Here is a 27,527-nt window from a genome sequence, read left to right as displayed (position 1 = left end):
TAAATAAGATTGCGAACAAATCACTACGCATTTTTACATGGATTACAACTCATTTTGAGTGTAGAATGATAGAAATACATGGTAAAAAGGTCTTAGGTTAGCACAATGTGCCCGAATATCTCTATTATTTTTGTCCGAATTTGATGTTTTGCTGTAACACTGTAATATCCAAATAAGAAAACCCAAATGAGGCCTTATTCGGGGTAGATGACAAGAGTTAAGTCCCTTGTTCAATCAAGTAGCAACTTGTGTTCCGGTTAACCGATTTGTTTTTATCACGTACGACGAGATTTAGGAACACATGTAAACTGCACTGCGTTGAAGAGGCACAGGACATTTATTTCTACGAGGCTGTCACGGTATGACACGACATGCTACGAAATGAAATCCGTTATTGTAATCTTTTCTTCAATATATCAATTATACAAATATAATAAATGTAGTTATCCAGATAGATAGCACATTGTGACGTAGCAGTCAAGGGAGGTGATATATTATTTTTTAGGGAAGGTGTGCAATTTAAAAAAGGTTCAGGGAGGGAGGGGGGAGGCACGTAGATAATGCTAAAGTACACTAATAATATGTGTTATATTAAATATTTGAAAATTAATCACTTAAATAACAAGTGACCATTTATAATCAAATTACCAACCCCACACACCTTCACACCCCAAACGCATAAATCGGTTATAATGTTGATATATTTTCGAGCACTTCAGAATTCGAGAGAACGTAGGCTGGTTGTCGCCCGAATTAAACGAAAATGCCCGAATCTGGATAACTACATTTATTCATATTGGCATTACAGCCAAACAGTTATATAGGGTTCAAGGGAACTACTACGCATTTTTACATGGATGGGCGCCGTCTGAGGGCCCATTGGGCTATTTCTCGTCCCAGCCAGTGCACCACGACTGGTATACCAAAGGCTGTGGTATGTGCTAACCTATCTGTGTGATAGTGCATATAAAAGATCCCTTGCTACTAATGGAAAAAATGTTGCAGATTTTCTCTCTAAGAGTATATATATGTCAAAATTACCAAACGTTTGACACCCAATAACCGATGATTAATAAATCAATGTGTTCTAGTGATGTCGTTAAATAAAGCAAACTTTCAACTAAATTTGAGATGTGATGATGGAAATATATGGTAAACAGGTCTCAGTTTAGCACATTTTCCCCGAATATTTCAACAGTTTTTGCCAGTATATGAGGATTTGGTCCAGTACCGAGGGGGGGGGGGGCGTTACCGCCCCCCCCCCCCCCCCCAGGTCTGGTACGATTATGGTAGAGTGTGCACCACAGCACCACACTAGGTAAGATATAATACAGTACACTGGCGTAGGAAGCGGGGGAAGGGGGCATGTGTGCCCCCCCCCCCCCCATCCCCCGTTTTCTTGATCCAGTAGCAGCAGCGATGGTTTATATTTCATTCACTCGGGACAGATAATTCATAATTCCTCGTAGCTCGTTAGTTATTATCTAAATATATATTATTATCTAACATTTAGTGAAATATCGTAAAATATCAGTGAAATAAAAGTTATCAGTCACTCAGTGACGATAACACATTTAGAGTGAAAATTTCACTATTTCACTCTAAAATGTGTTATCGTCAAGGTAGAAAGTGTTATCTTCACTGAAAGAAAGCCGGAACTATTTTGCTGCTGGCATTTTAAAAATAAAGGTAACTTGCCAAAAGTTATATGATAAATAGAAAATTTCATGTTTTTTGTCAGATATGATTTATATCATCTCGTGAAATTTGCAGTCATATCAAACTCGTCGCGCAAGCTTCACTCGATGAGATATTAATCATATTTGACAAAAACATGAAATATCCTTTATATATTTAGAGAATAACTAACGAGCTACGAAGAATTATGAATTATCTGCCCGGAGTGAATGAATGTTATAAACCCGAGCCTTCTCTTTATTACCCATTGTCAATTTTAACGAAGGGCCGTGGTTTAGTACAAGGCAGTGAGGTGAGAGTACAAACAAAATCAAGGTACAGTAATATAAGGTAGACAAAAAGGGCACTTTTAAACAAGAATCGTACACAGTTTTCATATTTTTCAGGTTTGTTTAAGAATGCAACCCTCATTTTGTATAGTTTTATTGTTATTCTGTTATACCCTGTACTGGTTACAATTTCAAATGTAAACAGCATAAGAAATACATACAAAATAATTAATTACTGAAAGTTGATAATAGTATTTACACAAATAAACACGGTCACATATTACTCGTCGCGTGAGAGCCAGAAGGACGTAAGTGCATCAAAAATCATTTTTAAAAAGCCGAGATAATGAAGGAAAACTGTTTTTCATGATCAGTATTTAAGATGTCGAATTTGTTTTAATGACAACGAAAGCTGAACATATTTACTATTTCTTTGTATATTTGCGGTATTTATAGCATATTAGGTGTTTTAGTTATTTGCTTAAATAGTTGTAGTTACGACAATTGTTCATGATTAAATTAAATGCGTCATTTACGACCAACAGTATATCAAGTAAATTTAAATATTTATTCTGAAAGAACCATCACTTCTAAAACATTTCAGTTTTGCAAATTACATATTTATTTTTAAAAAGGAGAAAGCTTGTAAATAGAAAATATTTAGAAGCAAACATTCAAAAAGGAATACAAGTAGAAGTACGTATTAATAAAATCACCGCTTAAAGCTGCCATCTCTGGTTTCAGTCTTATAAAATCAAGTTCTAAGTTCAAATACAAGCATAACTGCACTTTTAATTTACTCGCGAGTTGTCGCCATTAACGCATATCGTCAAATACTTACTACAAACTTCGAACAATTCTCGCCATTTTGTAATGCAACAGTAGCTAAACCGTGCTATTTTTTTAGCCGTATGTGACGTCGGTAGGAGCCCGTCAAAAGTGTCCCACTTTCAAAATACTGGATTTATTTTTAACTTGGAGCCAGCGTAGCTGGCAACTGGCAACTCATTTTGCGTGCCCCTATCCACTAAGGTTCAGGCACGCCCACCCCGGATTCAGCCTCTGACTTCGCCAGTGACCGACTCCGGGGGCGGGGGGGGGGGGGGGGAGTGTGTGAGAGAGATGAAGGTGACAATTTTTAATAGTGTGGTAGGATTAAAAACGGGATCACAAAATTAAAAATAATTTGGGGTCTATCATTACATATGTTTATTTATTATATTAATATAATAGCACCATAATTAGAATTGAACCTATAACATTCTATTATTTTATAATATAATTAGTAGGTGCACAATTATAGTTAAATTTTCAATCGGGCAGTTCAAAAATAATATATACTATACTTATATATTTAATAATAATATTTATACATATATATATATTATATATATATATATATATTTTTTTTAATTTTATTATTTAACTTTAGCCCTAGAGGAAAAAGGATTCGCAAAGGGGGGAACCCAGCGTCACCGAGCAGTCCGGCGCTCCAACAGGCGGGGGCCCAATAAGGTAAATCCGGATTTCCATGGGGGGGGGGGCTTTCCGGGGGGGGGGGGCCTCCTAACAGGCATCCCTACCGGCCCAAACCGCCAACGCCCTATCGCACCCAAATATGCACCCTACCACGGCGCCCCCCCCCCCCCCCCCCCCCCCCCCCCCCCCCCCCCCAGGTTATCCATAGAACACAGATGGGCCGTAATTAGATGAGATGAGTGGTATGAGTATAATGATATATGAGAATAAACCCGCGAGCCGCCGTCTGGTGTGGTTGTGAAACGCATAAGATGTCGTTGTTGTTGTTGATTGACAAGTGGATTGATCCAGTTCTTGGAGTGAGGTGCCCTCGCCGTTTCTCCTCAAGCATTCGTGAGCTCTACACCCCAAAGGGTGCGCCACCTAAACGGATGACAAATGTCATTGCTATATAATCCTCGGTGTCACCCAAGTAACCACTTATTCGTTAAGTGGGTGGCTCCGAGTACCGGTCAGGTTTTTTTATTTGTATATATACAATTGACCGATCAAATTAATACCGTTTAAAACCTGTTTGATAATTAAAAAGAACGGGTACATGTAAATTAAAATAATAATATTTTAAAATGCTAAGAGAGAAGATTTAACAATAATAACTAAATTTATTATAACAATTAATTAAAAATATAATAACTATACCATACTTAATTAAAAACTAAAACACATTCACACCCAGCCATATATTCCGCCCGTGAAGGGCGGCACAGACACTGCCAGCGTAGCGAATCCAATGCGGAGTGCGGCGTCTTATATGCACCAAATGTAATTGGATTAACTGCTCTAAATGCTTAAATAATAAAAATATTCCAGGGACTGCCGCTTTAAACAAAATATTACGTGAAAAAAAGTTAGTTTACTTTTTGTTAATAATAATACGATAAATAAAATCACCAATTAAGCAAAATAATAATGTGAAAAAAAACTACTCCGACTCGTGAAATCTTTGTTTGCTTTGACCCTCCCCTGATTTTGTGTGACCTTATCTGGCGCAGGGTTTCTGCCAGAGGGTAAAATGGGTATGGTACCATACCCAAATATTTTTGCAGAATTTTGTTTTTAAAGTTAACTTTTTGACAAAATCAATTACTCTTATCATTACTGTATGATTTTCTTAATCCTAACCCAAAACGTGACCTATTTTCTTTCTGAGGGAGGCCCCCCCCCCCCCCCCCCCCCCACCCCCCCCCCCCCCCCCCCCCCCTCCAATATCCCTGTTGACTGTGGTTGCATTCAATTCCATAGAGCCATACCCAACATTTTCTATCTGGCAGAAACACTGGTGGTAGTGATCCATGTTCGTTGTTTGATATGGTGCATGATCAGAATCAGACAACTTGTCCATACAAAACCTCTTTTTCTAGGCAAGTATTCGCTTCTGATGAGTCATCAGAAAAGCTGATGTTATGTTGTGTGCAGTGTTCTTTCTGTATTCTTTGCACCATGGGAGTCCTTTTGCAGATAGTTCCTGGTTCTGCTGCCTCAGGGTGTACCTGGTTTATCAGCTAGTGCAACAGACAAACCAGAATAGTTAAGCAAACTGAAACTGGTATCCTTTAATAAAGAAACTATGTTTAGCAGCTTATTGATCTGGGATACACCGGGTTCAAGTGAAGCTGATTCAAAGAATAATTGCCAAATGTTTGACATCCAATAGCCGATGATTAATTAATCAATGTGTTCTAGTGGTGGTGTTAAACAAAACAAACAAACTGTCGCAAGTGCCATGTCGTGTTCATTTTTTATAGTGTTTATTTTCTCATGTTCAGCTTTTTGCTATGTTATGTTCAGGTCTTATTGTCATTGATGTGCCAAGTTCTGTTGTGTATGCTATATATTATCATGTTCAGGTCTATGTTGTGTGAGCTATGTCATGTTCAGCTTATGTTGTGTGTGCTTTGTCATTTTCAGCTTCTGTTGTGCGTTCTATGTTGTGCTAATGTTTTTGGTGTGTGTGTATTGTGCCATGTTCACGTTCAACATTCTGTTGCTTAGCTTAGCTTAGTAACTGGTTTAACGTGTCCATAGTCCATATACCACTAGAGTTTCGAACACGCCTATCCCGAGTCCGGCCTCCGATAGGATCGGGTGTCTGACTCAGGACAGGGATATTCTGTTGCAAATATTTTTTAACTGTATAGTTAATCAAAGTTCATAGATCTTGCTATCGTTTATGTTGAGGCCACATTCACTTTATTCACCTTTTAACCTTACGTCTGATTACACTGTTTTTTGTTACTGGACTTTATCCTCGATAACTTACAATGACGTTTGTATGTGCAATATTGTTAATCCATAATGCCTACAATAGGGCAATCCTGTAGATCTTCAAAGGCAGCTGAAAGGCGGAATTTGATCACCGTAACATATAATTAAATACATATACATGCAAACTCGGTGTGAATATGCGTGCACTTTGGTCGTATATGTCACATACAACATTATTATTAATTAAAATTGTATCTACAGATACAAATTACATGTTGGAAACTGCTTCAATTAAAAACATTTCAAAATAGATATTTCTTTTTCAAGAAAATTCACCAAAACATGTTTATTATTATAATTATGGTTCCCATAAAATAGCAAACCATACAAACATTAATGTTACTGCAACTCCTATTTATATATATATAGACACCATTCTTGTCTGTTGCCAAATGGTTCGTTGCATGCAGTACCAAATGTTTTTCTAAACAGACAGGGCTCTCACACCGACAAAAGTCATATTATTTTTAGGATTCAAGTACATAAAAATATTGACATAATGTATGCTTTATTGTACTTAGCATGTGTAATTTCTATCACAGACCGACAACAAAGAATACATATGTGTCGTATTTGGCACATATGACCTATGTCAGACATAATTATATAACGAAATGTATTTAAAAAGGGTGTATCTACCACACACGACCAGTCGTGTTCACATAATGGACAGCAAGCAAATCGGAGGAAAGTCGTATGTGCCAGTTACGTTTATTTTCGTGCAAATTGGTATCTGTGATTTACTTACGACCATTTAAATCCTTCTGTATAAGCGATGCAATTAGAGACATAACTACGATTTTTTGTGACAATATGTAATTGGGGATTGCGATTCCGAATATGGAAAAAAGACGTTTTAGGTCGTATGTGCCACTTACGACCTTTTAGCTCTCACGCGACGTACTGTCAGAGCTGCAATTGGTTTTATATTGCAAATATTTGAAGTGCACCTCGAACTTTGACAACACGTTAGTAAGTACCGAGCTACCTAGTCTTGCTCAGTACTTAGAGTGTTCCCCTGAGGTGATTAGAGGGAAGACAATATTTTATTTAACGACGCACTCAACACATTTTATTTACGGTTATATGGTGTCAGACATGTGGTTAAGGACCACACATATATTAAGAGAGAAAACCCGCTGTCGCCACTTCATAGACTACTCTTTTAGATTAGACGCAAGGGATCTTTAATATGCACCATCCCACAGACAGGGTAATGCATACCACGACCTTTGATATACCAGTCGTGGTGCCCAATGGGCCCACCGACGGGGATCGATCCCAAACCGTCCCGTCCCCATGAGGTGATTGAGTCGTAGGGTCGAACGACTGCAATGGACTTATTATCTGACTGGGAATGTTCCCGTCCCAAACTATACCCCACGACTGGTATATCAAAGGCCTTGGGATGTGCGGTCTCGTCTTTGGGACTCTGCGTATAAAACATCTCTAGCTGCTAACAGAAATATTTTGTGGGTTTTCTCTGAAAAATGCTGGTCAAAATTATCAAATGTTTGGCTTCTAATAGCCAATCATTAATAAATCAATGACGTTTGTATTTGTATGAGTTCTAGTTGTGTCGTTAAACAAAACTAACTTTTAACTGAGCTACTTATAGCAGGCATCCCAGTTCTGTATAAGAAGATAGCGAAGAAGAATCAATCAATCAATCAGTCAGTCGGTCGGTCGGTCGGTCGGTCGGTCGGTCGGTCAATCAGTCAGTCAATCAAATAAAAGGTATCTAGTATATTTATGTCTTGACGTATTTTTTATATATAACTTCAGCGAATTAACAAGATGGCGACGGGTGGATCAGACAAGGACACGCCTATTACAAAGGAAAAGGAAACACCCAGTACAGCAGACAAGGACACGCCTGGTACCGCAGACAAGGCCCCGCCTAGTACAGTAACCGAAAATCCAGGTCGTGGAATGAGACTCGTCATGTCGGCTATGGGTTCCAAGTTCTCCAGCGTGAAACACATCAGCACGAGCGACTTGGAGCAGTGGTTACACACTGGAAACGACGATATCGTCGTGCTGGTGAGCATCATTCTTAAGTCTTGTTCCCATAAAATAGGTAACACGCCGCAGGAAGTTGCAGACCGCCGCAGGAAGTTGCAAACCGCCGCAGGAAGTAGCAAACCGTCGCAGGAAGTAGAAACCACCGCAGATAGTCGTAAATCAGACCCAGATATCATGCGCTCGCATACATTCCAACTTTGGATTGACTTTTAGATGCCCACAGACCACAATTATTTACGTTATATAGAATTAATGATCATAGCGTTTTTATTAATATCAGTAGGTTTGTGGATTTTTCTACGCACCTGGGGGCAATATATACTTAAAAGGACAACCTCTGTAGTCTAGGGGATCGTTTTACGAAGCGATGTTAGCGTTAAGATCACCGTAAGAGTACAATGTAGCTGTGCACTTAATGTGATTTTAGCGCTGAGACCGCTTCGTAAAACGGACCCCAGCTCTTTTTCCCCAGGATATTGGTTTAAACAAACACATACTAAACCTGGTCGGAGTACATCCATTTTATACGAAAAGTACTACATGTGCATGGACTGGAACTACTACAAAGAAATATACATGCTCCCCTATATCAACTTCAGTCTAATAAATTCCACTACAAAGCTCTCTAACATAAAATAATCAATGTCAAACAGCAGACTCCATATGCGGACATATGTTCAGATTCTGAACAACGAAATAGAGAGATAACTATGATATGTAGCCAGAAAATGAATATGAGGACCATTTCTAGTATTTTTATATTCTGTTTTGGAACACAGGATTGCCGTGAACCAAGAGAGTACGACGTGAGTCACATGGCCGAGTCGATCAGGGTGGACTGGAATAGGGTGGACGTGAATCAGCTCATTAATTCGTTGCTTGAGCGTGAAGGTAAGTGAATGGTCATAACCAAGGATCTTTCAAGATACTTTCTCTCTCCTTCTGTGTCTCTTTGTGTCTGTATCTTTCTGCCATGATTGATACTTTGCAGTTAATCTGTTAGTCACAGTCAATGCCATTTAGTTAATTTGTGACAGTAAATACTTCACAATTAACCTGTGACAGTTAAACTGTGTTAATCTGTCAATTTATTAATACACCAGTTAATCTATGACCGTGTATACCTGTAGTAATTTAAAGATATAATACTTTACAATAAAACTATGAATTGATACTTTACCGGGTACGTAAGAACTTGGGGGGGGGGGGGGGGGGGGGGGGGGGGGGGGGGGGGGCGCGTTCGTAGGGGGCTATGCCCCTCACTTGAGGACGAAAATGTATGTGCTTTTTTATTACTCTCTATAAAAAATAAAATTCTCGCCACCCTCCGCTAGAGATTGTGTCCCCCACCATTCCAGATATCATTCACACGGACATGTTTACAGTTAATACTAGACAGAAATGTGTCAATCTATCATTGTGAATACTTTACAGTTGATTGTATACTTTACAGTGAATATGTTATTTTTTAGGTCCCGCAAAGAAAAAGATTGTCTGTTACTGTTCCCTTGGTTTCCGATCCGGGACAGTGGCAAAGAAAATACAAGATTTTATTACCAAGAAAAAAGGTAACTCGTAGCAGAGTTCAACTTGAATGTTTGACAGTTATTATTATTATTATTATTATTATTGCATTTATTATTATTATTTAATTAATTAAAGAGGCTGTTCTGATTCTGTTGCCACTGTAAGATGGTTCCAACTAATAGAGCCTTTAACATGTCTAAAATTACATATTAAATACATTTTCTTTCGTTCAATATTATTGTGCTTTTATTGTTTTTGGTCTTTCCGACTTTTGTACGTACGAAAATATATGTAATTAATAACAAAAATGAAGTCTTACCTATCATTAGCTTGAGCAGAAAAATAGTGTTTGATACTCATTGCTCAACCACAACTGGACAAAGGCCGTGGCATATGCTTTTCTATCTGTAGGAAAATGAATATAAAAGATCCATTGAGCCATTAGGAAAAATATAGCGGGTTTCCTTTGATTACTACTCGTCAGAATTATCAAATGTTTGACATCCAATAGCCGACTAATGATGTTGTTTAACAAAGCAAACTATGTTTTTTAACCAAGAAAACATTTGTATTGTGTTATCTTAGTTGTTAAAAAGGCTCTGTTAGTCGAAAACAACTTACAATGGAAGCTGTCTCAAGACGGCTTTCTAAAGTCAAGGGTGTAACTTGGTCAGGATCAGGAGGGGAGCTGAATATAAACCTAGCAAACCCTTTTGTCTATATTTACCCTGTACACCTATATGCATAGCCTGATATAGCACGGTGCAAAAATGTTTTAGCCTTAGCGGGAGGGGAAAGGGCCATACGAACCCTCCCCAGCCTACGCTCGTGAAGTGTTCCAAAACCTTATTAAATATCTATTGCAACCATAAAGTGCCTTGTGATACCTATGACAATGGTGTACACTTGTTAGACGTGTTTTTGCCCTCTTTACAATTTAAAGACACGAAAATAAAAAACACACATCAGAAAACAAACAATAATATTATTATATATTAACATGTGACTAAAACAATAAATATGCAAAACAACCACTAAATCTTCTATTTTAAAGCTCCTTTTTTGCAGATAATTCTGCCTCATTGGATTTATAAACGCAATGGATAACTATCATTAATTCATCTTAGAAAACAAAACCCATCTTTGCATATGGAGGTATATACCTTTAAATAATGTAAACAAAAATATCTCTTTTTGCAGAGGAGTCTCCCCCATTGGAGGTATACAGTCTTTACGGATCTGTTTTTAAATGGGCCAATGAAGGACGCCCATTGGTGGACAACAGCGGACAAAAGACGCCTTTTGCTCATCCGCATATATTTCTGATTTGCGGACTTCTGAACAAGGCGGTTAGGAAGTGGTAGCAGACACGATATATTCTACACAGTTTATTTTATAACGTCTCGTCTTGCCCATGATTGCGAGTGTGTCTTTTTCTACATCATCGGTTATCAAGAAATATCTGGGGTATTTGTTTTGTAATTTGTGTTTATCAGCGTGTGGTGCACCGTGTTTTAATATGTCGTCTTTTCACAAAGTGTGGTATGACCTTATTTGTGACTGAATTACAATGGCCTTACATAGCGGAGGGAATGGGCAGGGGAAATGTGCGGGTGGCGGTTTTTGGAGAGAAGAATAACAAATAAAAATACAAAAATGGCTCGTTTTAGTTTAAAATTGCCCTTTTTGTTGGCCTGGAGAAAATCTGTTTGTAAAGTCACCTCACATTTTGTGTGTGTCTAGTTACTAACGTTTGCTATAATACAGTAATCAGAACGAGCTACAACAGCAATGTAAACATGATGTAATTCATTTTCAATTATGCAATGGATAGTGTGACGTTAGAAATTATGTTCAAGTCTGGATACTGTGTAGTATTAAATGTATTAAGTTGTGACATCTAAACATATTAATTTCTGATATCTTATAATGCTTTTATCACTTTATTAAACACGAGTCATGAGACAATGTTGCGAAATCTCTTTAAAAGGAATATTTGCAATACGCAACAGAAGCGTTGGAAGTATTTTGCCATTGGGGCTGCAGATATGGTGAGTGTGAGAGGGGTGTTCCTTCTTGAAACACTTTCTAAGATATAACTTTTGGGCGATATTGTCAGAATATTAAACAGAAAGAACACTAAAATGTGTTTGAGTATGTACTGTTCACGTGACACCTAGCACACCTAGAAGTTTTCGAAAGTTGCCAGTCGCGATTCGTTATAAATTACAAATTTGTGTTATACTAGCGTTTGCAGCTAGCGAACGCAATGTCCACTAAACTTTAGAGTTGGGTACTGCGAAAAAAACCGTACCGCGGTTTTTTCTAATGTACCACAGTATACCACGGTAATGACAGCATACTAATCACTGTGATTCAGTGATACAATAATTGCTCAACATACAATGTCATTTATGTGCCTTTGAACTTAGGGGTCAAACACATATGACATACTACAATGAAATACCTACCAGTAAAGATTTTGACTGATTCAGTTTACACTCTATTTCCTATAAAGTTGAGTAAGCATTAAGCAGGACTAAAATCTCATTTAGAGAATAGCCAATACTTATAGGTAGAACATAGTTGTAGAGCCTTGTTGTATTTTAAGACCTTATAATGTAAATGAAATAAACATAACAGATGAATAAATTCCCTAGTTATCATTTCAGTGAACTGGAAAAATAATGAAAATGACAAAGTTTAAACGAATGTATTCTATTATCACCAATTTAATTATACCAGTAGCTATTAACTACCAGTTTATATATCTACTTTTATTTTAGGTGATGACCCTGGCAAACAGGTCCCCTTTATGTTTTCAGTTTTGTATAATGTATTATTTTTCAAGTTAAATCGTCTTAACATCAATTTAGTTTTAAGAATAAAAAACTTCATAAACCTATAAATGTCTGAATAAACCATGTAGTGTGTCAATTTCAGTCATTATCTAGATTACTGAATTTATTTTATGTTCTTGTTTACAAACAGTGCATTAGTGATTAATATGTGAAATATTTGTTATCAATGTAATGGTATTTAACGTCAAACATAGGATCATTGTGGTATTAGAGCGTAACTGTCCAAATGTCCATCTAGCTCTAGAACAGCAGCGTAGGCCTTCTTGGGCTAACCACTTATGATGGAATGAGTTACTTGAGAACAGGTCCAACCAAATCATCACTGCCTACTGAGTGACAATCGGACATTTGGGACATACGTTTACCGGCACAAGTATTTCAAATCGATTTATAATAATTGTTTTGTGTTTTCAACTAGCTATTACTACCTACGTTAATATGCTAAAAGTTTAAACAGTGTTGCCGTGACATAGCGTTTATGACAAAATAAATAAATAAATAAATTTTAGTAATAAAAAATAGTGTTTTACGTAACACTGTTCAGTACACTTACCTGTAACGCTACAAAATGTTTGGACATACACCCACCCACCCCTCCAGCATTACGTAATATTTGAATGGCCCTTGATGTCTAGGCCGGGCCGTAGCCCAGTGGTAAAACACTTGGTTGGACGCGTGGTAGGTCTAGGATCGATCCAAGTCAGTAGGCCCATTGGGTTATTTCTCATTTATGTATGTGAACCACGACTGGAATAGCAAAGGTCGTGGTATGTGCTACTAATGAGAAAATGTAGTGGGTTTCCTCTCTAAGACTATATATCAAAATTACCAAAAGTCTGACATTCAGTAGCCGATGTTTTTGTTCTGCTCTATATAAAGATACAAAATGTAACCTGTGCCATCCCACTAGATGCTCTGCATACTTCCCCAACCCTCCTGATATCGTGCTAATTCCACAGGCCCAATGGGCCATATATATAAGCTATGTGCTATGGGCCTGTATCTTTAATCTCTTTGGTAACGAATTCATGTTTATAGAAGAAAAACAATTTAGAAACAAAATAGCCACAATGGCAGTATTTTATTTTATGAATGCAAACGAGATAGTTGGGCTTTCGTGGGTTTATTTTTTAAGTACGTAACTCCCCTCCTCCTAACTTATATATATGTTTTAAACTGAATACTGTTTATAATTATATTCGTATCCAACTCAAGATTATAGCCAGTCACCCAAAAACAGAAACAAAGAAAACGTCATTATATGTTATTGTTCTCAAAACACTGGCGAGTAACCGTCTTTCAGACTTTCACAACTGGAAAAAAACCTTTTTCAGTTTCATAAATTCATTGCAACGTGATCCGAGACTTTTGTATGTTTATATTCCAGGGGCGGAGGGATGTATCATGTCTGTGCTAATATTATATAAGTAGACATAGCATCAATAAATTATAATTCCCCCACTGAATATGTTTAAAATTAAATCTGTTAACTTTGAACATTTCAACTAATAATGATTGTGTATATGTGAGAAACAATGTGTAATCCTCATCACTTCAGTAAAATGAACTCAACCACGTGACCTAGATTTTACGACATTATCTGATACGACAAAACGCTAGAAACGTGACAAGTAAAAAGTAAACCTTGTTGTAGCTATTAATAAAACATTCAGTATCAACAATGCAACATGTTTTGAACAGTATTATTATATGATCGCATTTTGTAGCTTTACGAGAAGCAGTCACTATTGAATAGTATACTGGTCACCCGGACATGCAAATGGCGCTTATGCATACCGCGAGGCATATCTGTCGAACAAAATTGGTTGAAAGCATGTTTGGTGACTAAAAATCGACATTAAAAAAGTTTCTTAATTTTTCTTTTCGCCAAATCGAAAATTCTTTTGCCAATTTTTATTATTTTTTGTAATTTGCGACTTTGACGAACAGGGCGAGCCCTGCAAATGACCAGTATCGCACGTGTGTTGCGAAAAACAAACTCGTCACCTACCATGTTTTTGCTAGTGACAACGTTTTGAGATTCTAGATACTTTGGGAAATTCCGTTATTTTTTCAAAGATTTGTTAATGGAACACAAACAATCATTAACATTGGATGCTTTTAAAATAATTTCTCGAAATTATGTATTTTGTTTCATGACACTGATAATTTATTTCTCGAAAATTTCCGTAAAGGCATCGTCCACGGAAAGTCCCGAAGTATACCGGTACAGTAAAAAACGTACCGGTACGTACCACGACAGAAAAAAATACCGGTATACCGGTAATACCGCACACCTCTACTAAACTTCCACAATTAGCGAGAGTTGGTATATAATTTTACATAATCCAATGTCACACCGTATCCACATAACATGACCGTATGTCGTGAACAGTCATCCCGGGTGTCTTAGGCTGATGCAGGATTTACGTCAGTTGTGTTTTGATTGGTCAGACGGCATTCCGAAAAGAATAAAACTGGAATTTAAATCGGTCAGCACTATTCGATAGTTTTCGTGTACTGGACGTTACCGGAAACACAATTATTACGTCAACAATACGATGACGTTTCAATATGGTTATGGACGTCAAAGTTGCTCTACATACATTCTTCAAAATGTAGCTGAAGTTATGAAATATGTGACCGGTATAGCTATTTGACGTCTATGAGCATATTTAACGTGTACAAAGAAATATTCGATTACTTGATATGGATTTATATTTTACAAATGGAGAAGCTGCAACAGTTCGCTTGTTTTGTTAATGTTCCACAGTTTGGATATCACCAAAACAGGTCAGTGTATATATTACAAATTAGAAATACAGATACCGATTTTCACTGATGAAACATAAGTGGGTCATACTGTCGCATATAGCCTTAATTTCGGTTTACTAGGGTGGTGTTTAAATTAGTTTTAAACATGGTTTCTCACATGTAGGAAATACAGGTATCCCCAAACAGTGACATGGGATGAGTTATACTTTCGTTATATATGTAACTGTAGTATATGTATTAGGGGTTTTTGTTTGGGGGTACCTGTGCAAGGGCGGCATGACCGTACCACTTTTTTCGTTCATATTTGTTGTATTTGTTAAAATGTCCTTCACAGATGAATTTGAAAGGAGAGTCTGGCGAATCTCGAGCCGTACCACTATTTTCTACACTGCTCCGCCCCTGCTGTGGTAGGAAACGGAATACTATAGGCCTACTTGCCTTTGCTCCTTAGATAAATTACCGTTTTCCAACAGCAAAACCATGTAATATTTTGTATAACAATTCTAACGGCACCATTTGGTACTAAATATACTGAACAACAAAGGTTTCGGTTATTTCTTCGTTTATTATTCTTGTCTTTTCTGTGGAATATTTTTTCCAATTCACTTTATTTCCCAAATTCGTAATGAGTACCACAAAACTCATTCCTTTTTCACATCCTAATAACGACCCCAGCTCCCTCCTGGACGTCCTCCGCCGGGTCTGCCCCAGCCATTACCACCCTGTCCCCAGCCCCCACCTGGACGTCGACCACCATTGCGCCAGTTATTTCGCTCTTTATATTCTCCGAATTCTGGCATTTCCCAGTCTCGTTTAGTGAGGTCGTTATCGTCATCTAGGTCTTGATCACTTCCCATGAAGTCATTGGCTTCTTGAGCTGACCTCAATAGTCTACCTGTAGAAAAACATAAAAACAGTCTTATAACCTCAAGCAATAACCAGGCTCAATGCTTATGAAACTATAATCTAAACTCAAAGCATCAATAACCAGGCCCAATGCTTATGAAACTGTAATCTAAACTCAAAGCATCAATAACCAGGCCCAATGCTTATGAAACTGTAATCTAAACTCAAAGCATCAATAACCAGGTCCAATGCTTATGAAACTGTAATCTAAACTCAAAGCATCAATAACCAGGCCCAATGCTTATGAAACTGTAATCTAAACTCAAAGCATCAATAACCAGGCCCAATGCTTATGAAACTGTAATCAAAACTCAAAGCATCAATAACCAGGCCCAATGCTTATGAAACTGTAATCTAAACTCAAAGCATCAATGAAAGTTTAAATTTGTTTTGTTTGACACCATTAGAGCTCATTAATTTATTAATCATCTGCTATTAGATGTCAGACATTTGGTGATTCTGACATATAGTCTTAGAGAGGAAACCCGCTACATTTTTTTGATAGACAGAATAGCACATGCTACGGTGTTTGGTATACCAATCGTGATGCACTGATAAAAATATCTATAAAATCTAGACTCAAGGCATCAATGAAGTCTGAAGACTGTATTACAAAATAAATGGAAGCACAGACATTGGGAAAACGCTGTACGAAATCGATTATAAATGACAAAACTTGACATCATTGTTACACCTGGCTGCTGCGACCACACCTGTCAGGTGTTGTGGTACCGTGTAGTACAGTTTGATAAACGGTGAAATAAACCAAGTAATTATCTGGTTAATATTCAATGTACAATATCACATTTATAGTAATACTTTTTTTTTTAAATGTTTTTTTTATTGCAAATTCCTGTCTTTCCGTGCCCACAGTAAGCAAGTTTGAATCATCGAAAAATCTCGCATACAAATAACAAACTAAAACAGACTAAATAAATTACAATTCAACAAAATGTGTGTACTAAATCACCAGGGGACTAAACGTCTAGGATATAAAGTGGTAGCGAGTATGAAAGGCCAAGGGGCGAACAGGGTCGGGTACTAAACATCCCGTAACCGTTTCAAACTGTCTAAGCAGTTAAATTTTGTCAACATGTTTTTGTGTATAAAAGGAAATGGTTTTCATAACCCATACATACATATAACGTTTGGGTATCGTTTTTGCTACGGGATGTTTTGTACCCGATTTGTTTCGACCCATAAATATACCGAATACTTTTCGTCCTCTAGTCTAAAGTGATTTAGTACACGTTTTATGTTGACTGTACACGTTGGATGTTCTTAATTGAGTTATAGTATACGTTGTCGATGATTAAGTTTTGATTAGAACTTTGGAAGCGAGAGCGTCTGTGCAAAATGTCTATGATGTTAACAATGTTTAGATAAGAGATTTAAATTAATATACCCAATGACTTACTATATATGTCAGTTACTTCATGTGATTTCGTGTTTATTAATACAAAGCAAAGTTTCTAGGAGGTTCGGTTGTATGCTCCCCCATAAAACTAGATATCCAGAAATGCAGTTTCCTGCATTCTACAAGTAAAATTAATCACTACCAATAATATTTCTGATTCATAATCATGGGGGTGGGGGTGGGGGGGGGGTGCTAGAGCCGCCCCAGCCCCCCTCCTGTACCATCGTGCCTAAATCTGTATGCAAAGTAAAGCTGACCACAATATTTTTCTCACAGTTTTCATAACAGCGACTGTTAGTAGTCCCCTATAATGTTATTTTGCTGATGTTTGTTGATATTTGTTCTTTTTTTATTTACTCATTCTATACAATTAAATGTGCTCAAAGTGTGATTTGATTAACAACAATTAGCTGAGATATATCTATATTTACTACCTTTGATATGGTTTGGATTTAAATTCACATATAGTATTCAGGTATAATTGGAAGTCGTTTTGAGGAGAGGAGGTAAATATTGATATTTTTGTATGTGTTTTCATATACTCGTATATGCATATTTGGAACATATAATTATATTGTAACATACAAGTAGTTACTTTTTATTCATGTTGATGTTTTAAACACATTTACAACTATGCATTTATTTATTAAATATATCTGGATGTTATTAAATTGTTGATTTTGTTTAATTATTTCACGATCTGTTCTTCACATCTGAAAAGTGTTTATACAAAACTCGACAAATCGATGAGAAAAACGATGTTTAGTGTTTTAAACAATTATATCTTCGTGCATTTATCACTGGTCTGTATCAATCATAAAAGGCGTACAAAAGGTGAGTTTCCGGGAACCCTACTCTACATAGTAATAAGGCCCAGCAACGGCATGGAACAATTTGTGGGGCCAGAAAGGATTTAATTATCCCCTGCGCCAGTGCGTTAATATCTATGTATGTAACAGGCAATCTCGACAAACATACAGTATATAGATATTCATACATCAATACACACATACATACATATTTATTATTATTATTATTATTATTATTATTATTATAAAAGATCACTGGTTTCAGAACTTGATTTAAAATGTTTACGGGACACTAATAATTGTGTCACCCCTGCACCACTGTGAGGAATGTAGCCCATGCTGGAGTACTAAACACGTATAATGAATAACGCTCACTTGGTATGGCGCCTTCTGTGTCCTCGGAATATTCTGCGAACACAAACAGCACTGAAAGGAAAAACAGACAAAGCTTAAACATAAAATAATATTATTCAAATATGTTTAATTATATTATGACATTTGTTTTACTGCAGGCATTGTTGATATATTCATCATCGTGTAAACATATTTTACTAGGGTGGGTGACACCAGACTAAAAGGTTAGACAAGTAATGTTAAAAATCTAATGTACGAGTTCTTTAGTCTATTTACAATAAAAATGTGCTTTACGTAAACGAACGATTCCAATAATACTGAAATCATAAACGTAAGGTGATGCATGGTGTTGTGACGTCGTACCGTTATACACGTGTAAGGTGATGTATGGTGTTGTGACGTCATACCGTTATACAAGTGTAAGGCGATGCATGGTGCTGTGACGTGATACCGTTATACAAGTGTAAGGTGGTGCATGGTATTGTGACGTGATACCGTTATACAAGTGTAAGATGATTCATGGTGCTGTGACGTTATACCGTTATACAAGTGTAAGGTGAGGCATGGTACCGTTATACAAGTGTAAGGTGATGCATGGTGCTGTGACGTTATACCATTATACAAGTGTAAGGTGAGGCATGGTACCGTTATACAAGTGTAGGTGATGCATGGTGCTGTGACGTTATACCGTTATACAAGTGTAAGGTGACGCATGGTGCTGTGACGTTATACCGTTATACAAGTGTAAGGTGACGCATGGTGCCGTGACGTCATACCGTTATACAAGTGTACGGTGACGCATGGTGCCGTGACGTCATCCCGTTATACAAGTGTACGGTGACGCATGGTGCTGTGACGTCATACCGTTATACAAGTGTAAGGTGACGCATGGTGCTGTGACGTTATACAAGTGTAATGTGATGCATGGTGTTATGCAGTTAGACAAGTGTTAAGTGATCCATTGTGTTGTGAAGTTATACGGTTAAAAAGTGTAAGTTGATGCATGATTTTGTGACCTTATACGGTTAGACAAGTGTTAGGTGATGCATGGCGTTGTGGCGCTGTACGGTTAGGCAAGTATAAAGTGATGTATAATGGTGATGTGAAGTTATAACAGGAGACAATATTCCTTTTTACATGCCTGGTTGTGACAATATCAATTGTCTAAAGCGAGTTATGGTGATGTGAACTTTTAGTAAATGAGAAAATATCCCTTTTTACTTGCTTGCTTGTGACAAGATCAATTGTGTAAATCGATTTATGGTGTTGTGAAATTATAAAATGAGAAGATATTTTGTTTTACATACCTGTCAGTGACAATATGAGCATTGTAAGACGATGCATGGTGATGGCGTTACGTGTAACCCAGATCCTCAATGTAGTTCTCAGAGAGAACAATGTGCTCTTTTATAAATTATAGCTTACTGACAGGTGTACAGATTGTAATAACTGACAATCACTACCTGACAGTGTTCTCATAGATTCACCGGAATGACCGGATAAAAACCTGACACACAGATACACATCTGACGGTGACAGACAGTGGCTAATAGAACATTATCCTTATTGTACCGGCAGCACTGTCTGACCGTGTGAATATCATTTAACATTTTACGAAAACAAGTTTAAAAAAAGTACAAGTTGTAACTTTGAGTAAGAAATATTTCTAAATGACCATGGGGAGTACTTGTGTTTGGTCACGCCGTTGGTGATAGAACTACTGACGGTCTGTTTGTTTAGTGGAATTTTCTAAATACTAAATAATGATTATTAATAAAATTACCGTCATTTAAACAGATATAGGTTGTCACATATACAAAGTAACTGTCATGTCTGAATTTGTTTTGACAAGGCCAGTGTTTAGTTAATTAACCTACTTGCCATTTACGTCCGTCCGTTTTACGAATTCTTTTTTTATTGAGTTTGTACTGAACATTGCTACACCATTACACAGGGGCAGATCCAGGACTATTTTTTTTTTTTTTGGGGGGGGGGGGGGTAATATAATCGAACTCGTAAAAAGGGCAACACAATTTAAGTTATGGAACCCCTCCCAACCCCCCAACCCCCCCCCCCCCCCACACACACACACATATACACACCCTCGGGGCGATTACTAACAGCTTGGGCAAACTGATTAAATTTTGCGTCCAAAACTACGGAATTCGGCTGCTGTCACTTTAATAGTCTGCTGTGGCAGCAGGCCATACTGCCAGAGCAGACCACCGAGAAGGCATCGTACCACGAAGGCAGCATAGTGGGGTTCAAACACGGCGGCTCAATCGCCAGGGGCGGTCCCGTCTGCTACGCAGCTTCTAGTCAAGAAGACTCGAGCACCAAAAGGGGCGACTCGGGGAGGGGGAACCAAAGCCAGCAGCTCATCTACCGGAGGCGGTTCCTTATGCTTCGTGCCCCCTACCCCCCTCGATTTAAGTACTCACATACTCTGCCAGTGGCGGTTCCAGCCAGACCAGCACCTACGCTGACATAGGCCAGCCCTAAACCATCACCTCCACCTGTTGTTGTTCCGTTCTGGGGAAGGACCAACCGGTATCCAAGCCATTAAATCGGATATTTTTTTTTTGTCTCTGTAAAGCTTTAGTTTATGTTATATATATTTACATATTTACGTAACACATTTTATTTACCGTTATATGGCGTCAGACATATGGTTAAGGACCACACAGATATTGAGAGAGGAAACCCGCTGTTGCCACTTCATGGGCTACTCTTTTCGATTAGCAGCAATGGATCTTTTATATGTACCATCCCACAGACAGGGCAGTACATACCACGGCCTTTGATATGTCAGTCGTGGTGCACTGGCTGGAATGAAAAATAGCCCAGTGGGTCCACCGACGGGGATCGATCCCAGATATAACATTTAGTGAAATATCTTAAAATATCCGTGAAATAAAAGTGTTATCAGTCACTCAGTGACAATAACACATTTTAGAGTGAAAATTTCACTATTTCACTATTAAAGGTGTTATCGTCACTGTAGAAAGTGTTATCTTCACTGTAAGAAAGCTGGAACTATTTTGTTGCTAGCATTTTAAAAATAAAGGTAAATTGCCAAAAGTTATATAATAAATAGAACATTTCATGGGGGTTTTTTTGGTCAAATATGATTTATATCTCATCTCGTGAAGTTTGCAAGCGCGACACATGAGGTATGATTGCAAACTTTACGAGATGAGATATAAATCATATTTGACAAAAAACATGAAATATCCTCTATATATGGATATCACTCGATTATATAACTTAGTCCAAGCGTATCTAATTCTTGTTTAATTTCATTAACCAAATATCTCCAAACTGATACATTTCTTCATATATAGCTTTTAAAATGCAGTCAGTTACTGGTGCTACCAAATTTTAGCCAATATTTAAAAGTTATTTTATGTACATCCAATACTCTTTTTGAGAATTCTCTATGCACTTTTTCAATTTTGTGAACTGAGTGAAATCTGCAGATTTCAGATCCGTAACTGAGAACACTATTGACATAAGTATAAAAAACAGCTAACATTGTTTCAGTGTTAAAACATTCTTATTACAAATATTTGTGATCCAACATTGGGATTTACGTCCTTGTTCAGCAAGTCTTTTTTGCGCACAATAAACTTTTTTATTATAAAAGAGTAATAATCGAAGATAATTAAATTCGTTTATTATCCACGTGGTTCAACATAACCGAGTCAATAATAATCATACGAAGTACACGTGTATTGACAAGTGTAATGACGCAATTTTGGGAAGCGACGCCATAACATGACGTTGCTTCCCCCGATCCTAGCTCAGACTGTGCATTTGAAATATGACGTCATTTCGTCGTCTCCTAGTTGTGGCTGAAACATTTTGAGTTGGGTCATGTTATTCATAAAGAAAACAACAATAATAATATGGATAATAAAGAAATTATTACACTCGCGTCGTGTGTGAGTCGTACTGATTTTACGAAACTCATGCCAGGATTCATTTATTACCCTCGCTCTCGCTCGGGCAGTACAAAAATCCTGACACACGTTTCGTAAAATCAGTCCGACACACAATCTCGTATATAGAGATTATTATACGAGCTTGTGTGTCGTACTGATTTTACGAAACGAGTGGCAGGATTATTGTATTACCCGACACGAGTTTCGTAAAATCAGTACGATTCACATGCGAGTGTAATAATTTCTTTATTATCCACATTATCCAAAACACTATTTTCATGAATAACAAGCTAGGATCATGTCAAAACGTTTCAAACATTGATTGTAAATCATCTGGCGTTTCCGAAAGAAGTACCATATCATCAGCGTACATTAGTAAAATATATATTTAACATTTCTATTTCAACGTATGGACAATTGCTGATATGAACTGCATTTCGCAATCGTTAACGTACATAGAAAACAATATTGGTGATAAAACGTATCCTTGCAATAGACCATTTTTACAAACGAAATACTCCGAAACTATGTTGTTATATTTCACACAGCATTTCATATTGTCATATAGAGATCTTATAATAGTCAACAATTTTCCTACTGTGCCTTGTTAAATGAGTTTATACCACAAATTCTGTCTGTCAAAATCAAAAGCCTTTTTATAGTCTACAACATAGCAATATATCCGCTTCTTATTTTTCAGAATTCGATTTGTCACAACAAACCCAAAATGTAGGCATCACTACTATACAAATACCCCCCCCCCAAAAAAAAAAACAAAAAAAAACAAACAAAAAAAAACACACAAAAAAACACAACAACAACAAACAAACAAACAACAACAACAAAAAAACACAAAAAAAAATACAACCTTCGATTGGAATTACACTGGCATAGCATTTATTACACTTACATGTATAGATTGCGTGAAAGAATCCGTATGACGGATTCATGGCGGCTATGCACCGACTGCGCGCCCATCCCAAAGGGTTTTGCCCTGGCAACAACAGCCGTACCCTTCTCTGGGTTTCCAAGGCCCACTCGGTGCACCCCCCCCCCCCCATGTGCATAAAAAGCTATACCCATGCAGATTGGAGGTTAGAGGCACCTATAACCAAGCTACCAAAGGCTTCCCAATCCTAAACGAGAGTCCGCTGCGAATGAGATTAATGTGCCAAGCCGCCACAACTCCGCCCCAGGACTCGTCCATAGGAGGACACCCCATCCACCCATCAATCAATCAAACCTGGAATCTATTAACATTAAGCTAACATTTATCTCAAGCAGCACATTTAAGGTTCTTCTCCAAGCTTTCCTGAAAGATGTCATTTCCAATGTCAGACAGATGGACCCGATCTCCTCTGAATAAATCTGGATCTGTGAGGGGTAATTTCATGTTTAATTCCAAAACCCCCATTCCTTCCCACCCAAGTAACTCCATATCTGTTAATTCTTACTCTTTTTCTTTCAATTACAATCCATTCATCTTCTCCCTTCCACCTGATCCGGGGAAGAATTCCTGACCATACAAAACTAGTGTGTGGCATGCCCTGAAGCTTATCTAAATCCTGCGTAATCATCTGGCCTAGCTCCCACCCTTTACAGCAAACTAGGTCAATGGATCCGAGATGCACTACCAAAACTTCGGGAACCGAATACCGTAACTGTTTTTGTTTAATGAATGGCAATAACTCTGCCCATTTCATCCCACTTCTGCTAAAACAGGTTATTCTCGTGTTTGTGGAGTCCCAAGTGTCGACAAGGAGGGCAAACAAGTCTTCTTCTGTGCACCCAATAAACCAAGGACGAGCCCACCATCCATACATCTGCAAAATTTAACTGATCAGTCAGCAAGAATGCATACAATCCATGGAATTCTAATATAACGGAGACCTGCAGTAGACGCCCAGCTGAATATTTTCACGCAGAAACCCCCTGTATAGCAGCTGCTGTTGCGGCGCCTATTCTAAATGAATATGCCTTGAAGTTTTTAACATCCAAATGCAAAACAATGTTTTGCTTATGTTAAGATTTTAGTAAATTGGGACCGAGTCAAACACTTCCCATTAAAATGCTGGAACAGATAAACACCCTTATTACCTCTAATGTGCAAATACGTTTGCATAACTTGAAATGGGCACATCTGGTCATTTTCTAACTGAGATAATCTAAGAGTTGTCCTATGACCATCTTGATCACTCTTGGACCGCCTAATAGTGACTTCCATATAACTTGACCGAACTGTGATATCACACAACCCAAGGGGCTTATGGCTATCGGCTTCCGTTGGGAACACCACCTCCCGTAAATGCAAAAAAAAAATGCTATAAAAAAAAAAATGCTTTCAACTTTTCCGCCTCATAATTGGAGAAACAAATTACATCGAGGGTCCTGGGCAAGGTTTTAAGTAGTTCCATTGTTATCGGGGCTCTAGCGTCATGGCGTTTAACTGATTTCCTAAATCCTTGCATCAATTTCTGAAAAATAAAATGACTAGTCATGTCACCTATGTTATTGAGCCCTGTTTATCGCTGAAATATGCACTGCAGCAGTCGAATGACACCTTCCCTTTAATGACAAATTCGCTATATATTGAACCGCTATTTTTTTCTGAATTATGGACCGTCGACATAATTCAATTATTATTACAAAATCTCAATAATAAGTGGGTTATGGTAGTTATGTAGATGGTTAAATAAAGTACTTTTAGCGACAAATCAGATGTGTATATTTTCAGATAATACTTTGTTAGGTCATTAATTAGGTCAACCGTCTGTGACTGAGTGCCTTTAATATGGATGTAAACACTCTTACTAAGCAGCTCACTAGGGTGATCCCTCTATAGTTGTCTGCATCGTTATTATCACCTTTCGTAAAAACAGGTAAAATGCAACCTGCTGCCCAGCTTTGAAACAAATTTCCCGAGCTAAAAAAAATACCAATGAACAATGAAAGTAAGCATGACATTAAAATGTTTGTGCAATAAATAAAATATTCATTAAAAATATTGTCAAACCATCATAATTTATCCTTCTTTAGCTTGTGTATTGCATGACTAGTTTCATCCTCGGTGATTTCACTATTCAATACTGGGGCATAGTCAGAGAGGAAAAAACACCTAGACAAACCCAGACTTGTAAAATAAATATCAGTATCATGGGAAAAATAAAATATATCTGGGGAAATTCCAGACGAGGCAAGCGCCTCGTCTGCCCCATGCTGGCTACGCCAATGCAGTACATTGCAATTTGGATCAGAGGTGTTGTTATCAAAATTAACAAACATTGTACAACACAATTAGGTTTATATATTCATTTTATTGCCCTTTGTTCCTATTCCCTACACCGTCCGAGGTCCCGGAAGTTTCGGGGGCATACCCTGGTGGCGGGTGATCATAAATTATTCCTTCTCCCAAGGTGCGTTTTCTCACTTTACGTTTCTGCATACTTCCCAAGAAATGTTTGGATTCTGTCTCCGATCGTTGAAGTCCAGCTATAAACAAACACAAAGTTAGTCATGTAACTGATAAAGTGCCAAATATGAATACGAACTACATAATAAACTGATTGGGTGTGTCTGTGTGTCTGCGTGCGTGTGTGTGTGTGTGTGTGTGTGTGTGTGTGTGTGTGTCTGTGTGTGTGTGTGTGTGTGTGTGTGTGTAAGTGTGTCCGTGTGTCTGTGTGTGTGTGTGGGGTGTGTGTGTGTGTGTGTGTGTGTGTGTGTAATGAAGATTTAAATTATTCATAACATGGAGTATAATGGTTGAAATACGTAAATCCTTTTTGCAATGTTCCTTTAATTCATTTTCCTTGATGGTATACCATTCCTACAGTAGTCTGTGTTATCAGAAGACATACATACTTTATTACAGTATGTATACATTCATGTACATATGTGTAATTTAAAATCACAATTTCACATTTATAAACATGTAATACTTTACACGAATCGCAGATTACAGTGGTTTGTATTTACAAACGATTTTGACAAGTATGATGCAAATGACATTACAGCAGGCACAGAAAGAAACACATAACTCGCCTCCTTAAAAACAAAAAACAGAAAAAAGAAAGAAAACAACAACAACAACAACAAACACAACAAACGCACACACAAAACCCACACACAACAAAAATACCCCAAAAGACGAAAACAAGACAAAAAACCACACAAACTCCCCAAAAAAACCCAACGACAAAGCAAAATTTATTAGATATATGTATAAATCTATTAGTGAAAAATAATTATAATAATTACTTATGTGGGTTCTTAGTACTTTATATGTCATGCTTATGTTCTAATGTTGGGCATTACACTTGAACTTATGTCCGATGCTGAATGTGCTTCGACATTTAAGTGAGGTATGTAGGCAGTTTTAGGAGGAAAATATTTTGCAACATTTATGTACATTTTTACTTCATTACATAAATTGTTAACACATTTAATTGATTTATACTATTAAACGTGTCATTTCCTAAGTGTATTGCCATTAAACATATGTTACCGGTCAAAAATTACATATTAAATATATATTATATATATATACCACAAACTTGTGACAAAACTCTTTGCTGTCCTGCCACAAAAAGATAACAACTTTATTCATACTGAGTTTAAGTCCGAAAATGCCACAAAGACAGAGTCAGTACTCGTAGATTTTTGTAAAAGGAGTATCTCACAGATTTAGAAAGTACATGATACATCAAAATGCAGTTGAATTCGGAACTCCCTTGATTTTATGTTACAAATAAAGAATGCATTTGGAGGTAATCAGTAACTGTTCAGTTTAAATATATGTTCTGAGTTATCTTCTTTCTGTTTTTCCTTTTTTTTTTATTAATATGATTTTGACACTATTGCAGGTCATAGGATTACGTGACGTCACTGAATTTCATCAGTTTAGAACGCTTTGTGGGAAATTATAAGAAGCGGGAAATTATAAGAAGCGGCGTATTTTGATCCTGATAAACAAAACATGAATCTTCGAGTCTTATATAGCAAAACAATTATTGATCATGCGATCTAGTTATTACAACAAATTTCAACAATTCTTTGTCATTCAATGGCATTATATATCAAGACAAAAAGTGTAGAATGGCTTAAAGTGGTATCAGTAAACCTGGACGACAAAATTCCATTAA

General features: G+C 37.3%; 3 protein-coding genes across 7 annotated transcripts in view; 1 reads left to right on the top strand and 2 right to left on the bottom strand.

Annotated features, from left to right (window-relative positions):
- Positions 1-245: 245 nt before the first annotated feature.
- On the top strand, positions 246-11,971 carry LOC121369505. Its single transcript, XM_041494612.1, has 5 exons — positions 246-359; positions 7,557-7,814; positions 8,576-8,687; positions 9,269-9,364; positions 10,524-11,971. The coding sequence occupies exons 2-5, from the start codon at positions 7,569-7,571 to the stop codon at positions 10,685-10,687; spliced, it is 618 nt and encodes a 205-aa protein (XP_041350546.1). The 5' UTR covers positions 246-359; positions 7,557-7,568; the 3' UTR covers positions 10,688-11,971.
- A 961-nt stretch (positions 11,972-12,932) lies between these two features.
- LOC121367632 (neuropeptide-like protein 32) lies at positions 12,933-19,810 on the bottom strand. The gene is made up of 3 exons (XM_041491921.1): positions 19,753-19,810; positions 18,467-18,517; positions 12,933-15,854 (listed from the first exon to the last, which is right to left on the bottom strand). Exons 1-3 carry the CDS (start codon positions 19,787-19,789, stop codon positions 15,619-15,621), a joined length of 324 nt encoding a protein of 107 aa, XP_041347855.1. The 5' UTR covers positions 19,790-19,810; the 3' UTR covers positions 12,933-15,618.
- Positions 19,811-25,683: 5,873 nt separating this feature from the next.
- Positions 25,684-27,527, bottom strand: part of LOC121369503 (balbiani ring protein 6-like) — a 28,689-nt gene continuing 26,845 nt past the window's right edge. For all 5 annotated transcript variants that reach the window (XR_005957626.1, XR_005957627.1, XR_005957628.1 and 2 more), the window contains one exon: positions 25,684-25,878. Coding sequence is in view for 2 of the 5 variants with exons in the window: in XM_041494610.1 (XP_041350544.1) it covers positions 25,703-25,878 (176 nt within the window). In the remaining 3 variants the exon portion in view is untranslated. The remainder of the gene's footprint in view (positions 25,879-27,527) is intronic.

The sequence above is a fragment of the Gigantopelta aegis genome, chromosome 3 (assembly GCF_016097555.1).
Source record: "Gigantopelta aegis isolate Gae_Host chromosome 3, Gae_host_genome, whole genome shotgun sequence".
NCBI classification, from domain to species: domain Eukaryota; kingdom Metazoa; phylum Mollusca; class Gastropoda; order Neomphalida; family Peltospiridae; genus Gigantopelta; species Gigantopelta aegis.
The sequence above is the reverse complement of the archived record's forward strand: the minus strand, read 5'-3'. Positions and strand labels throughout refer to the sequence as shown.